The sequence below is a fragment of the Hemitrygon akajei genome, chromosome 23, assembly GCF_048418815.1.
Source record: "Hemitrygon akajei chromosome 23, sHemAka1.3, whole genome shotgun sequence".
NCBI lineage: Eukaryota > Metazoa > Chordata > Chondrichthyes > Myliobatiformes > Dasyatidae > Hemitrygon > Hemitrygon akajei.
In genome coordinates this window covers 62,246,373-62,262,627 of record NC_133146.1, presented here as the reverse complement: position 1 = coordinate 62,262,627, position 16,255 = coordinate 62,246,373, and the positions used below count along the sequence as shown (strand labels likewise).

Below are 16,255 nucleotides of genomic sequence, written 5' to 3'. Positions count from 1 at the left end.
AAGGCAAGGGCAACAGTGACTATTAGGCAGGAAGGAAATCAAGATTCAGATGAAAGTTTCTAAGTTCCATTCTCTATAATTCTGTACCTTGTTGGCAAAAGATCACTTCCAGGTTTGCTTTAATGGCATTTTTCACTTTGAATAATACTTAGAATCTGAGAGCTGTGTGGCACAGAAAAAGCCTTCGGCCCACTCTGTAGTTGTCACCTGCTGTACAAATCTACACTGATCCCATTTACTCACATCAGCAGCCTCAGGTCCCACACCACCAGGTTCAGGAACAGTTATCAGCCCTCAGCCATCGGGCTCTTCCCCCCCCCCACCCATTCTTCTGAATTTCAGTGAGTATAGGCCCAGACCCATCAAACACTCCTCATATGATCAGCCTTTCAGTCCCAGAATGGAGAGAGTAGTAAATCTGTGAGGTTCATTGCTGCAGATGACCCTGAAGGCCAAATAATGCAGTGTTATTCTTTAAAATTAACCTGTCAATACCTGGACTGTTTTAACAGAACATAAATAAAATTCCTGTAAGGAATGAACAGCTGGCAACCCTGTTCACCACTTGTGATGAAATATATCTGTGCTTGCATTTATATAGCAAATCTTCTTTCAACAAACTTCCGATTCACAACAATTTGGGTTTCTTGGCTTCATTTTATAAAGCTATTTTTTGCAATGTCATTTACTAGCTGTACATGTGAAATTAATTCTAATGTATTTCATCCAGACTTTTTGATTTATTCGCAACTTTGCAAAGGGTGCTCTTAATGTAGAAAAGTGCTCCCGAGAAATGTACATAGAACATAGAAAAGTACAGCTCAGGAACAGGCCCCCATCAGCTCACAATGTTGTGCTGAACCAGCTAAAAGGTAAATTAAAATACCCCAAAAACTAATCAGTCCTATCTACTCAATGTCCATATCCCTCCAACTACCCCAAGTTCATGTGCCTATCTGAATGTCTCTTAAAAGCCTCTAATGTATCTGTTTCTGCCACCATACCAGATAGCGCATTCCAGGAACCCACAACTCTGAGTAAAAGACTTACCTTTCACATTCCCCTCGAACCTGGCCCCTCTCATCTTCAATGCAAGCCCTCTGGTATTAGATATTTAACTCTGGGAAACAGATCTCCCTGTCTACTCTGTCTGTGTCTCTCATAATCTTATACACATCTATCAGATCTCTCCTCAGCCTACGATGCTCAGAGAAAACAGCATCTTATGAAAGCACATGCCCTCTAAACCAGAAATATATCTCCTACACTAAATATTACTTGCATTTCCTACAGTTAAAATGCTGGAAGGTATTTAACCATAATGCAATAGTTTTCAGCATTTTATACACAATCCCATTTCTCAAATATACTCTTTCTATTGATTTGTTCATTTTCTGCTGTTTCTCTTGTCAATAGTTGTGTGATCCTTTGGGATTAAAAGTATATGTGGTATCAGTTAAACCTGTAGTTCTTGAACCATACATAAACAGCTCAACAAAATGGTTGTATTTTAGGAAGAAATTTTGGGTTTTCCTCACATTGCTTGTACTGTAGACAGTCGATTGATTTTTCTGTGAAATTGCCCATTTTTTAGCATTTGAACTTATTTAACGTGAACAGCAAACTCTCAGTAAAATATCTACAATCAATAGAGGTTTTTTGTGGCTTGCCTGCTACATTCTGTTGGCACGACAATAAAAATGTTCCTCCAGCACTTAGAGCTAAAATACTGAAAATGAGAATGTGTTAATTATAAGCCAAGGAGAGATTTTGTTTTTTTTCATTGTTGGGATTGAGATTTCACCAGCAAGGCCAGCTTTTATTGCCTTCATTGCCCCTGAGAGGTTGGTGGGTTCCAGCTTCTTGAGTTGTCGCATATCTGGTGAAGTTACCCAAAGTGCCGTTGAGTAACCACAATGCATCTGATATACACGCTCAGTGGGCACTTTACTAGGTACCTCCTGTACCTAATAAAATAGACACAGTGTATGTTCGTGGTCTTCTGCTGCTGTAGCCCATCCACTTCAAGGTTTGGCATGCAGTACATTCAGAGATGCTCTTCTGCACATCAATGTTGTAACACGTGGTTATTTGAATTACTGTCACCTTCCTGTCAGCTTGAACCAGTCTGGCCATTCTCCTCTCACCTCTCTCCTTAACGAGGTGTTTTTTCTCACAGAACTGCCACTCACTGGATGTTTTCTGTACCATTTTCTGTAAACTCTGGAGACTATTGTGCATGAAAATTCCGGGAGAATTTTATTTACTTGGAGATACAGGGCAGAAAAGGCCCTTCAAGTGTTGCCTCCTAGTAACCTCCGACAACTCCAATTTAACCCTAACTCAATTACAGGACATTTACACCCGGTCTTTGGACTGTGGGAGGAAACTGGAGCACCCAGGGAAAACCCACACATTGCACAGGGAGGACATACCAGCTGTTTACAAGGGATGCTGGGATTGGACTCTAAATCCAATGCCTTGAGCTGTAATTGTGTTGCACAATCAGCTACGGTGTGCAGATCAGCAGTGTCTGAGATACTCGAAACTATCCCGTGTGCTACCAATGATCATTCCACAGTCATTCACCCACAGAACTGCTATTCACTGGGTGCTTATTGGTTTTTAACTCTAAACTCTAGAGACTATTGTTGGTGAAAATCCCAGAAGATCAGTTTCTGAGACACTCAAGCATCCTGTCTGGCACCAACAATTATTCAACAGTCAAAGATCATATTTCTTCCCCATTTTGATGTTTGTCCTGAATAACAACTGAACCTCTTAACCACGTCTGTGTGCTTTTAAGCATTGAGTTGCTGCCAAGATTGGCTGATTCGATATCTGCATTAACGAGCAGGTGTACCTAATAAAGTGGCCACTGAGTGTGTGTAGTTCACACTGCAGTCACCGTGGTGGTGGAATTGATTGGGTGTCAATCAAGCGGGCTTCTTGAGAGTTGGTAGCACACCTGCACTTATTCGGGCAAGTGCGAAGTATTCCATTACACTCCTGACTTGTATCTTACCCACAATATTTAATTAGTGCACTTCATTTATCTATGCATGGTTCACTTGTACATTTAATTCTTGAATTGTATATTGTTAATGACAATAAGCGACTTGACAGGTGGTGGACAGGCAGTGGGGTATCAGGAAAGGAATTACTAACAGCTCTCTTTCTGCTGGGCCTAGTGGAATCAATGTAAGCGGAGTGTGACATACAGTATGCCTGACCTTTCTAGCAGGCATTGAGGAGGGGTGGGTGGTAGTTTACCCACTTATCAGGGAAAATAAAAACAGGGGAATGGTACGATTGTCTCATTTGCTGACACTGGGTCATATTCTGTGTTGTGTGGGTGAACACGGGGAGACCAGTCCTCATTATTATTTTAGTGTACTCTACAACAACCACAAACATAATATTGTCCGTCTCAAACAATAGTAAACATAGAAAATTCTGGAAATAGCCAGGAATTCAGGCCTGAGACATTAACGCTTCTTCTCTGCCTGTAGTTGCAGCAAGACCTAATGAAGGATTCTATTGATTTCTGTTTTTATTTTAGTTTTCCAGCATCTGCAATATTTTTGTAATTTTCTTCTGAAATACGCTAAGTTCAAAGCAGTTTAGAATTACTCACAGCAGACTTGTGAGGGATTGATTCTGGGTAAGGGCAGTGTAGCTCCTTCCCAAAGGATAAAAGTTGGAAAGGCAATCAATGCTGGGGGCAATCAGCAGGTCTGGCAGCATCTCTGAAGGGGAATTGCAGTCAAAGTGAGCAAGAATGTGCTTTACAACAATCTGGTAGTTGTATTAACACCATAACTGATATTAGATTTTCCCCCCAACTACGAGGAGTGATTGATAAGTTCATGGCCTAAGGTAGAAGGAGTCAATTTTAGAAAACCTAGCACGTTTATTTTTCCTGCATGTACACACTTAGTCCAGCGGTTGTGGAGCATACGGATCCCTTCTTTCTAGAAGTCCAGAAGTGGTCTACAGCATGGGGTGATTGATAAGTTTGTGGCCTAAGGTAGAGGAAGATGAGTTATTAACTTCAAACTTTCTGCATAATCACTCAAAGAGTTGAACTGCATGTGCATGTAATGAGAGCTGTATAACTCACCTCCTTCTACCCTAGGCCACAAACTTATCAATCACTCCTGCTGTGGACCACCTGGAGGTCCAAGACGCTCTCATTACATGTACGTGCAGTTCAACTCTTTGAGTGATCATGCAGAAAGTTTGAAGTTAATAACTCATCTCCTTCTACCTTAGGCCACAAACCTATCAATCACCCCTGCTCTGGACCACTTCTACTCTGTAACTATTTGAAAGCAATAAAAAAAGTTTAAAAAAAAAAGAAGGGATCTGTATGCGCCACGACTGCTGGACTAAGTGTGTAAATGTAGGAGGGGACTATGTTGAAAAATAAATGTGCTAGGTTTTCTAAAATTGACTCCTTCTACCTTAGTTGACAAACTTATCGATCACCCCTCGTACTTAAATGATAAGGTTAACCTGCACTTTCTGTGCTTTGATTTGAGTTCTCATCCTGGGATCAGTAGCCCAGGCTCTGGATTGCTGACACACTCTCCTTCTGTCCTCTACCACTGAATCCCACCTAAAACCAACATAATTTAAAACCTCATGCAAATTAAGTAGTTATTTTTTTATCATTAACTGTGGGAACTGTGGCTTGGAAGCAGAATTACTTCCACTGAGATGGAAGGTTGTTTCTTCAAGCCCTGCTCTAGAAACTTGAAAAGAAAATCGAGGTTGAATAGAGACCATTTGAGTGTTGAAGATGCTGTCTTTTGAATGAGACATTTAATTGAGGGCCCTTTTGTACCCATAGCAATGAAAAACATCCCATGGCATCATTTTAAATAAGTAAAGGGCCTTTAAGGTGCACAAATTAGCCTTCAGCTGTCACATTTCTTACATTTCAATATTGGATCACCATCAAAACTAGCTAATTGGCTATAAGGTGCTTTGGGACATCCTGAAAGGCATTATATAAATGCAAGTACTTTCTTTCCTAATTACACTTTCACATCTCCAAAAGCAAATTTATTCAGTCTCATATATTTAAATAGTGAAAAGTGACTGTAGTTATTGTATTTCCTGCATAAAGAATTTATAAAGGCAAATCAAAAAGATTTCCCAAAATAGATAAAATACATAATTAAGATGTCCAGAAACATTTACATTTAATGATTGCAGATAAGTGCATTGTCAATAGGAGCAAATCTTTTGTACATATATGTCAGTGATGCACTGACCTCAATGGAAAGAATCATCAAGTGTCAGTAATGGGAGGAAGGAAGAGGTAATAAAATAAATAGACAATGTATGTAGAAATAAATGCTAATTTAAAATAGAATGCAGTAGTGGTAATAGCTAATTTCCATCAAAGATTACAAAAATTAGATGCTTGATACATCTTTAAATTACAACCAGGACCAGACTGGAAAGTTCAGAGTTTTTTTGTTCCATTGCTGAATTGGACTTGTGGTTGAGCTATTTATATTAACTACATTACTCAATTGTGTTATAAAATGTGATGTTAACAAAGTTGTCTATTTCTTAATTTATGTTTCCTATAATTTTTCAACAATAAATAAATAATTTAGGAGTTTTGTTTAAAATTGATGGCTTTTACTTCAGTATTTCAGAAATTTAAATCTACAAGCATTATTTAGTGAACACTAAGACAGCAGATCAGATTAACTACCCTAGAACATGTATCCTCTGTAGTTTATATAAATAGAAACCAGACTGTATTTGAAAGTACATTTTAATTTTAAGCATAAGCAAGCAATCACCACTTGCAAAGAAATCATCTGTAATGTTTTAATTAATTTCCTGAACCTTGTACTCAATGCACATCTATCTGTACCAGAGGAACAATAATACATAAATAGAGGAATTAGGTATCAGTTTCAATAATGTACGTATGGAATTCCTGAAGTGCATCCTGAAGGTCTTCAAGATGCTATATCTGAAGGAAACACTGCCATGTAAATCTGACAGTCAGGTCATGGATCTGACATGATTATCACAGTGACTTACACTAATTTCTGAATCTAACACTGGTTAGAGTGGCGGGGTGGAAATATGTCTTTACCAAAGATGATGTAAGGCGGTTCTTCCCTCCAATGGCCTGCAGATCATCCTGGGGCAAGATGTAGCACCTGGTTACATGCTTAGGAAACCAACCCCCACCCCCCTCCACCAGCCCTGATCAGGGTCATGTGAAGCCACGGGAGCAGGAGATGGATGGTTGTATGAGCAACTGGTGCAGAGGCATTAACGATGATCTTTCAAAAATCGATAGATTATGGCATTGTACCAGATGACTGGAAAATTGCAAATGTTACTCCGCTATTTAAGTAAGGTAGTAAGCAGCAGAAAGGAAACTATAGACCAGTCAGCCTGACATCAGTGGTTCGAAAGTTGTTGGAATCGATTGTTAGGGATGAGATTACGGAGTACCTGGAGGCACATGACAAGATAGGTCAAAGCCAGAATGGTTTCCTGAAAGGAAACTCCTGCCTGACTAACCTACTGCAATTCTTTGAGGAGATTACAAGCAGGGTAGACAAAGGAGATACAGTAGACATGCTGTACTTGGGATTTTCAGAAGGCCTTTGACAAGGTGCTGCACAGGAGGCTGCTTAGCAAGATAAGAGCCCATGGAATTACAGGGAAGTTTCTAGCATGGGTGGAGCATTGCTGATAGGCAGAAAACAGAGAGTGGGAATAAAGTGATCCTATTCTGGTTGGTTGCCGATTACCAGTGGAGTTCCACAGGGATCGGTGTTGGGACCACTGCTTTTTACAATGTATGCCAATGATTTGGACTAAGGTATTAATGGATTTGTGGCTAAATTTGCCGATGATACGAAGATACCGTGGAGGAGCGGGTAGTGTTGAGGAAACAGAGAGCCTGTCGAGAGACTTGGATAGTTTAGGGGAATGGGCAAAGAAGTGGCAAATGGAATACAATGTTGGAAAGTGTATGATCATGCACTTTGGTGAAAGAAATAAATGGGCAGACTATTATTTAGATGGGAAGAGAATTCAAAATGCAGGGATGCAAAGGGGCTTGCGAGTCCTTGTGCAGGATACCCTAAAGGTTAACCTCCAGGCTGAGTCAGTTTGAAGATGGTGAATGCAATTTTGGCATACATTTCTAAAGGTATAGAATATAAGAGCAGGGATATGATGTTGAGGCTCTATAAGGCACTCAGGAGACCATATGGAGTACTGAGTGGAGTTTTCGGCTCCTTATTTTAGAAAGGGTATACTGACATTGGAGAGGGTTCAGAGAAGATTCACGAGAATAATTCCAGGAATGAAAGGGTTACTGTATGAGGAACATCTGGCAGCTCTTGGGCTGTACTCCCTGGAGTTCAGGAGAATGAGGGGGGATCTCATAGAAACATTCGGAATGTTAAAAGGCCTGAACAGATTAGATATGGCAAAGTTATTTCCCATGATAAGGGATTCTGGGACACAAGGGCACAACTTCAGGATTGAAGAATGTCCTTTTAGAACAGAGATGCGGAGAAATTACTTTAGTCAGAGAGTGATAAATCTATGGAATTTGTTGCCACAAGCGGCTGTGGAGGCCAAGTCATTGAGTGTATTTAAGGCAGAGATAGTTAGGTTCTTGATTAGCCAGGGCATCAAAGGGTATGGAGTGAAAGCAGGGGAGTGGGAATGACTGGAAGAATTGGATCAGCTCATGACTGAATGGTGGAGCAGACTTGATGGGCCAAATGGCCTACTTCTGCTCTTATATCTATGGTCTTATGGTCTTATATCACAAGTCATAGTCATGTGACCACTGATGTCAGATCATTTCTGAAGAGTATTGATAATTGCTGGGGTAACCTTCTTGTAAAGACACTACCCAGAAGAAGGCAATGCAAACCACTTCCATTTGCCAAAAACAATCATGGTCACCGAAAACAGTCATAGACCATGATCACCTAGTCATACAACACGCCGCATAATGAAAGAACAAAACACCACTTATCTAGTTTTTAATTTCTTCAGAGATTTCCCATGACATGTAGTATCAGAAGCATAACTTCCTCCTAATACACCTGTTTTCATTTTGCCTGTTTCAAAACAACTTCCTTCTGTCATGTCTATTCTAGTTTAAAATTTTTAATACTGCCCTATTTTAATTTCCAGTGTAATATGGGTCCCTACCCATTTCAGTTGGAGCAGACACCACCATTTCTTTCTAATTGCTTTAGGATTTGTACTTGCATTCAAAGAAATAAAACGTTTATTTATTCGCATTTCCTTCAACCACATGGCCTCTCCCACACCACAACAAATTACTCTGCAGATTGATATGCCAGTCTACAAGTAATTTTGTTAATTATACAGAGAGCACCTACTCTTTGTCTCGCTTCCTGATTTCTAGTGATCTCCCACAGTGTATTTTAACCAAATTTTCAGAGTTCGTTGAAAACTTAAAATCTTAAATAGCAATAATAACATCTTCTCATTTCCTCTCCAATATCTTTTCAAATTTGAAAGATCCTCCACCCTAATACTGTAGTCTACATATAATGTAGGACTCTTCCCTGCTTTTAAAGCATGCTTCCTTCACCTCTGAGTATTGTATCCCTACCACAAGATGCTTTTGCTTCTCTCTTTGAACAATTTGTGTTATTTGATGCTACCATTAGCATTCTAACTATCTTCCTTAAGGCCTTTATCTGCATTGTCAGTGATAGCAGGAACATTATGTTTAGTGGATGATGTATGTTTAGGCATATCCTCTTAATCTACCTCATAAGTGTTTCCATCATCAGTCATCTAAGACAAGATCTGATTCAGCTCCTTCCTACAATGTGCAAAGCAAACTATTCAGATAGTCCTACCACTGCTCTGTCTCCTCTCCAGGTCATACTGCAATTCAATGACAAACAAGGGAACATCTGCAGATGCTGGAAATCCAAGCAACGCACACAAAATACCCGAGAAACTCAGCAGGCCAGGCAGCCTCCATGGAAAAGAGTACAGTCGATGTTTCAGGCCGAGACCTTCCAGTAGGGTCCAAAACGTCAACTCTACTCTTTTCCACAGATGCTGCCTGGCCTGCTGAGTTCCTCTGGCATTTTGTGTGTGTTGCTACAATTCAATGACTAGTTTTAAGGTGATTCAGCTATGTCAGACCCTACAAGTTTAACATTAGGCTTCCATTTTTCTTGAAATACTTCTCCATAAACTTTGTTTCTGCAGTAATGCCAGAGACCAGAACAAATCATTAATCACATTAATTTAGGAGAGTATCTAAGATCATTTATGTGACATAAGCAATAAGGGGTGGAAACCAGATGACCCTGGTGCTAACAACATATGAAGGATACATACAAGCTTCCAGTTTCATCCATCAGTGTTGTACATATGTGGTTGTGGACTCCTGCACACTTGCTGACATGTTGAAAGTGCTGTTGGATTATCATCCTATAATTTAAACAGTCCATCATGTTGTTAAAACATTTTTCTTTGAAGTGGAGCATTATAAAGATCTAGGTCCACTGAACCATGCATAGCAACTTGAGAAGGCAATCTCCTTCTCAATTAAATAGAATTATTCTTCATCCTTGTCCTGCTACCTGAGTTCCTAGTAGGATAGTTTAAAGTTCAAAGTAAATTTATTATCAAAGTACATGTACATCACTATACACAACCCTGAGGTTCATTTTCTTGTGGGAATTCACAGTAAATACAAGAAACACAATATGAGCAATGAAAGACCACACCCAACAGGATGGACAAACAACCGATGTGCAAAAATCAACAAACTGTGCAAATACAAAAAGAAAACAAAACAATAAATGTTGAGAATATGAGATGAAGATGGTGGTAAGGGTCAGAAACTCGCCTCTAGCAATGGTTTATAATTCACATTGCTTGTGAAGCTCCAGATGAAATTACTGATACTATTTTTTTTATTTTCAGTGACCGAATATAAAGTTTCAATAAGAAGTACAGATGCTTCAGAGAGATGTGACCTCAAAGGAACGTATCTTCTCAAGGCAGACAAAGATGCACTGATTTTAAAAAGTATCAGCCCTGAGCAAGTAGTATTTGAATGGCCTTACATGTATCTACGGAGATTTGGTGGTGACAAGGTACCTTTTAATTATTTTAAAATTATAAGTGCTAAATGGAATAACTAGAAAGTAATAACACAGTAAAGCAAGCTATTATCAAACTGAGTGTTACTTATTTAATTAAAAACAATTCTGGCAACACTCTATCAGGGGTTCCTAACATGGGGTCCATGGACACCTTGCTTACTGGTCTTGGTCATGGTATAACAAAGGTCGGGAACCTCTGCTGTGTTCTGTGCTCTGAAACTCAGCAGGTCAGGCAGCATTACTGTCCTGAGTGTTTCCAGCATTTGCTGGTTTAAGATTCAGGTTCACTGCATTTGTAAGGTATTTCATTTTTATTAAAAGGATCTAATCTCATTCCAAAGACACAACTCTAGACTGATACTCCAGTGGAGAATATTGCAGCGGGTGTTACCTTATTGAAGATGCACCAAATCAATTCTAATGGATGGGTGTAAATGTTCTTTTGGCACTTTTTCAAAGAAGATGAAGAATGTTATCTCTGAGGCTCCAATCAATATTTCTCCATCAATTAGTAGTACTTTAAAAGATTTCCTGGTCATTATACTATCTTGGCAGGTCTTGCTTAATGCAAATTGGCTGCTGTGATTCCCGCATCACAACAAAAACAGTTCAGTGGATGGAAAGTGCACTGGGACATCTTCAACCCATGAGTTCACATTATGATGCATTTCTCCTGTTTTTAATTGGTTGGCAGTACTCTGTGAATATATGTCATTGCAACTGTTATGTAGAATTCAATTCTGAGATTATTGCAAAAAAAATTTGGTGCATAGAGTCATAGAGAAGGACAGCACAGAAACAGACCATTCAGCCCATCTAGTCCATGCTGAAACCATTTAAACTGCTTACTCGCATCGACCTGCACCAGGACCATAGCCCTCTATACCCAAAATGTTCCACTATTTTCCACCGGTTTGAAGATCATGAGAATAAGAGCATTTGGTCATATTTCCAACAATTAAAAACTTTTGACCAAAGTCAGAGCAGAGAACACGAGTGAATCTGCAGATGCTGGAAATAAATAAAAAAAACACGAAATGCTGGCAGAACTCAGCAGGCCAGACAGCATCTATGGAAGGAGGTAATAATGACGTTTCGGGCCGAAACACTTCATCAGGAGTGAAGTAATATGGGATGGTCGAGGGGGGATAAGAAGTGGGGGGAGGGATAAAGTAGAGAGCTGGGAAGTGATAGGCTGGAGGGAAATGGGCTAGGGGGAAGGCGGAGAATTATGGGAAATAAAAGAGAAAGAAAGGTAGGGCTGGGGGGAGAGATTATAGTGAGGGGGGAAAGAGAGAGAAAGAGAACCAGACTAAAATAATAGATAGGGATGGGGGTAAGGGTGGGGGGCAGGGGTATCAACGGAGGTCAGTGAGTTGGATGTTCATGCCGGCAGGAAGGAGGCTACCTAGGTGGGAGATAAGGTATTGCTCCATCGACCTGCGTGTGACCTTATCTTGACAGTAGAGGAGGCCATGGACAGACATGTCGGAGTTGGAGTGGTCTGTGAAGAGCAGAGGTTTTTTTCCAAGTTATGAATTACTACTGCACATTTGTATCTTGGGTTTTGAAAAGGAAGTTTTGCTGTTAAAGGTTTGTGGGGGAGCTGAATTGGCCTGTGTGGAGCCAAGATGACAGACAGTAAACTTTCAAAGTACTGAAAGGAAAAACAAAAATTTTCACCAGTGTTGAAAGGAAGCATCAGGTACTGCAAGGAAAAGTCATCATCTGGCAGCAGTACCCAGAGCCAGCAGAGCTGAGGAAAACCATACTGAGGAGTTCCCTGTTAGAGTCAATCGAATCTAGGAAGTACAGTACTTTGTATCGAAAGGACAGGCAGGCATGGCATAGGTGGTGGTGTGGCTCTGTTGGTAAGAGATGGAATTACATCTTTAAAAAGAGGATGTTAGAGAATGTTAAATCTTTATGGATGGAGTTAAGGAACTACAAAGTTAAAAAAGCATAATGGGAAACATATATAGGCCTCCATATGTGAGCCAAGATGTGGGGTTGAGATTACAATGGGAGCTGGAAAGGGCATGTAATAAGAGTAATGTCACAATTGTAATGCGGGACTTCAATATGTAAGGGGATTGGGAAAATCAGGTTGGTGTTGGATTGCAAGAGAGGGAAATTGTTGAATGCCTACGGGATGGCTTTTTAGAGCAGCTTGTGATTGCGCCTACTCAGAGAAAGGCCAGCTTCGATTGGGTGTTGTGTAATAATCCAGATGTTATTAGGGAGTTTAAAGTAAAGGAACACTTAGGAGGCAGTGATTATAATATGATTGAATTCATACTGCAATTTGAGAGGAAGAAGCACAAGTTGCATGTATCAGTATCACAGTGGAATAAAGGGAACTACAGGGGCATGAGAGAGGAGCTTGCCCAGGTGGATTGGAGGACGATACTGGCAGGGATGACGGCAGAGCAGAGGTGGCTGAGGTTTCTGGGAAGAGTTCACAAGGCGCAGAATAGATATGTTCCACAGAAGTATAGTTCTCCGATGGCAGGGATAGGCAACCGTGGCTGACAAGGGAAGTTAAGGACCGCATAAAAGCCAAGGAAAGGACATATAAGATAGCAAAAGTGAGTGGAAAGTTGCATGATTGTGAAGCTTTTAAAATCCAACAAAAGGCAATGAAAAAAAGCAGTAAGAAGGGATTAGATGGAATATGAGGGCAAACTAGCCAATAATATAAAGCAGGATACTAAAAGTCTTTTTCTGTTACGAGCGGTGATTGATATGTTTGTGGCCTAAGGTAGAAGGAGTCAATTTTAGAAAACCTAGCACATTCATTTTTCAACATAGTCCTCTCCTACATTTACATACTTAGTCCAGCAGTCGTGGAGCATATGGATCTTGGACCTCCAGAAAGTGTCCACAGCACGGATGATTGATAAGTTTGTGGCCTAAGGTAGAAGGAGATGAGTTATACAGTTCTCATTACATGCACGTGCAGTTCAACTCTTTGAGTGATTATGCAGAAAGTTTGAAGTTACTCATCAGGGGTGATTGATAAGTTTGTGGCCTAAGGTAGAATGAGATCCTTTCAGAATAAGTGAAGGATACAAAGAGTTTGATCTTTTTGATATTGTGCATGTTTCTTGCCTATCATCTTGGCTCCAAATAAACCAATTATCTTCCTAATTCAGCTGTCTCACACTGGCAATCTCCAGTTGACAGCCGGATTTGCTCTTGGAACCCAGCATGCAAATATTATCAATCTGTGACTTGGTAGAAACATTTTTTTTAGTCAAGTTCTACTTTGGACAGATGAGTTTAATTGTTGAGAATCTTACCAGATTTTTAATACTGAGGACTTTCTAACTGACAGAAAACAGCAGAACATTTATCAGATTTTTAATATTCTCAGAATGGAGCTTGACATACAAAGTGAAATGACGAAGCACCATCAACCATTAAAGGGAAAAAAAGTACTAGTGTATTTATATAGTGAAGGGTGTTAGTTTCAGCCCGTATTATACTGTTGGAAATGGGTAGTACATACTATCCTTGCTCTTAATGCCACATTCTATGAACCAAAAAATGCTTTAACTACAATTTCATGTGCAATAACATTTATATTTTTCAGGGAATATTTTCAATTGAATCTGGAAGAAGATGTAAATCTGGTCCAGGGAAGTTTGAGTTTGAAACCAACCAGGGCAAACAGATTTTTACATCTGTAAATACTGCTGTATCAAATCAGAAGTCCAACAATGAAGAACAATGCAATTCTGATCCATTAGAAAGCTACAATTTACTTGCTGTGGACTCTGCTCTTCACAGATCGTATTCAGGTTGTGCACAGGAGCTAGCTGCAACAAATAAATCTCAGCTAGCCAAAAGATTATCTTCTGCGATATCAGATATTTCTGAAGGAATGCATAGCTTGTGTTGTGATGCTTCCCCAGATTATCGGACACGTAGTCCCCTAAGCAAGTCACCAGTCAGGTTTCAGTATAGTTTCCCATCACCTCCTCTATTGGCATCACATAGTGAAGGAACTGCTAAGTTATCAGCAGACACACTAGAAAATAGATCTACACTAAATTCAGAAACAAATCCAGGAGGGATTCACTTGACTCTTCCCTTGGAACTACCAAGTTGTAATACATCTATACCAAGACAAGTAGGAAGACAGCAAAATAGTGTTACACCTCACAGAGGGAATATCCAACCAAACCATATCAATGGTTCTTTCATTATGCTTCCCAGCAAAGTACGTTCATCTAACAATGAGAATAGTTTTGTTGAAAAGAACATTCCATCTATCATATCGACTGAGCATTCTGACTCTCTTTATGATACTGTGTATAGTGGACCAAATATGTCAAATTCCAAAAATGTACTTCACCAACAAACATGTTGCAACAGAAATGAGCATGTGTATGAAGTTAATGATGATTCATCGCTTTATGAGGAAGCAAAAGAATTGAGTGACGCATGGAAAATACAAGGTAGATTGCATGACTTTGGTTATGAATATCCTTACAATCCTTCTGCAGATGACTATGCTGTGCCGAAGCTGGCACTTCAGGATCCACCTCTCAGACCATCTAAAAAGTGTTCATCTCCAAAGGGAAGAGTACAAAAAAGTGATTATGTCAATGTTGAATCAATTCTTTGTAACAGGTAGATAAGCAGTGACACCAAACCTGTCATATAAATACAGTATAATTTCAAGCATTATGTTTTCTTCATAGTTTCTAGGTCTGGATTTTCAAGGCAAAATTACATCACAAAACTGGCTGCAACTTTGTGATTTTTATGTACAGTATCTGTAGTTTGAGTAGATTTAGCTTCTCTCTAAGACAATGGCCTTTGCAATCATCTCCAATCAAATCAGTGTAAAACAATTGAATTCATGTGAATGGAAAAACATTTCAGAATAGTCTGACATTTTATTGCATTTGTTCTAAGTTATCAATGGTGGGCTATGCCAGAATTTTTAAAATTCTTATAGTCTGCAAAATCAAATTTTTGTATGTGAATTGTATATCTCTCGGACTGATACTTTTGAAATACTTAAAATAAAATATTTTTAAATTTTTTATGATTGTTCGTCTTCTACTTCGATCAACTATCCACTCCAATCTTTATTTAATATCTGGTATAATGTTTAGGAAGTTAATTGTAAAAATTGCTTCCTGGTTTGCTATGAATAATTCTTTAATGTAATTGGTTTCTCAGACAGCTCTCTTTGTGAATACTATGAATCATCAAAAAACAGATGGCCAACAATAATTAAAGATAAATCTATACATGATCCTGGTAGGCAGTTATTTGCATTTCACCTTTGTAAACTATATGTCTCTTTCTCCATTCCTCTCATTAGTGGATGCCACCATTGTGTTTTTTGTTGCTGGTTTGCATTTTAAAATATATATTTGAATACTTTATAGCTTGTTCTCTTGTTATGTGCTGTGTCGTATGACATTAGCAATCGAAGTCTTTCCATAACCATGGTTGATCTTGGCAAATATTTCTACAGAAGTGTTTTGCCATTCTCTTCTTCTGGGCAGTGTCTTTACAAGATAGGTGACCCCAATCCTTATCAATATTCTTCAGAGATTGTCTGCCTGGCATCACCACTCTCTGCATAACCAGGACTTGTGATATGCACCAGCTGCTCATGTGACCACCCACCACCTGCTCCCATGGCTGCACGTGACCCTGATCAGGGGCTAAGCAGGTGCTACACCTTTCCCAAGGGTGACATGCAGGCTAGCGGAGGGAAGGAGTGCCTTATACCTCCTTTGGTAGAGATGTATCTCCATCCCGCCACCTAATTTTTATGATAACATATAACAAATGTAATATAATATGTATAAAAAACACTTTTTATATTTGCAGTGCTGAATTCACAGGAAAAATCGAGACTTTCAAAATACCGTAGTTGAACATTGTATAAAAGAAAATGTTTTGCACTTTAAAAATTAAATGCAAAAATAAATCACTTTCTTTCATTAATGACATTTCTGACAATATTAGAACTAACATCAGCAATTTTGTAACAAATGTAATCAATTAATTATGCTAAACTTGCAAATGCACATAATACTGGGGAATCACAATGC

General features: G+C 39.3%; 1 protein-coding gene across 1 annotated transcript in view; it reads left to right on the top strand.

Moving 5' to 3' along the window:
- LOC140715104 (uncharacterized) overlaps positions 1 to 15,229 on the top strand; it is a 35,743-nt gene extending 20,514 nt beyond the window's left edge. The window contains exons 4-5 of the mRNA XM_073026837.1: positions 9,991 to 10,163; positions 13,768 to 15,229. Of these exons, the coding sequence (XP_072882938.1) occupies positions 9,991 to 10,163; positions 13,768 to 14,814 (1,220 nt within the window). The 3' untranslated portion in view covers positions 14,815 to 15,229. The remainder of the gene's footprint in view (positions 1 to 9,990; positions 10,164 to 13,767) is intronic.
- Positions 15,230 to 16,255: the final 1,026 nt, after the last annotated feature.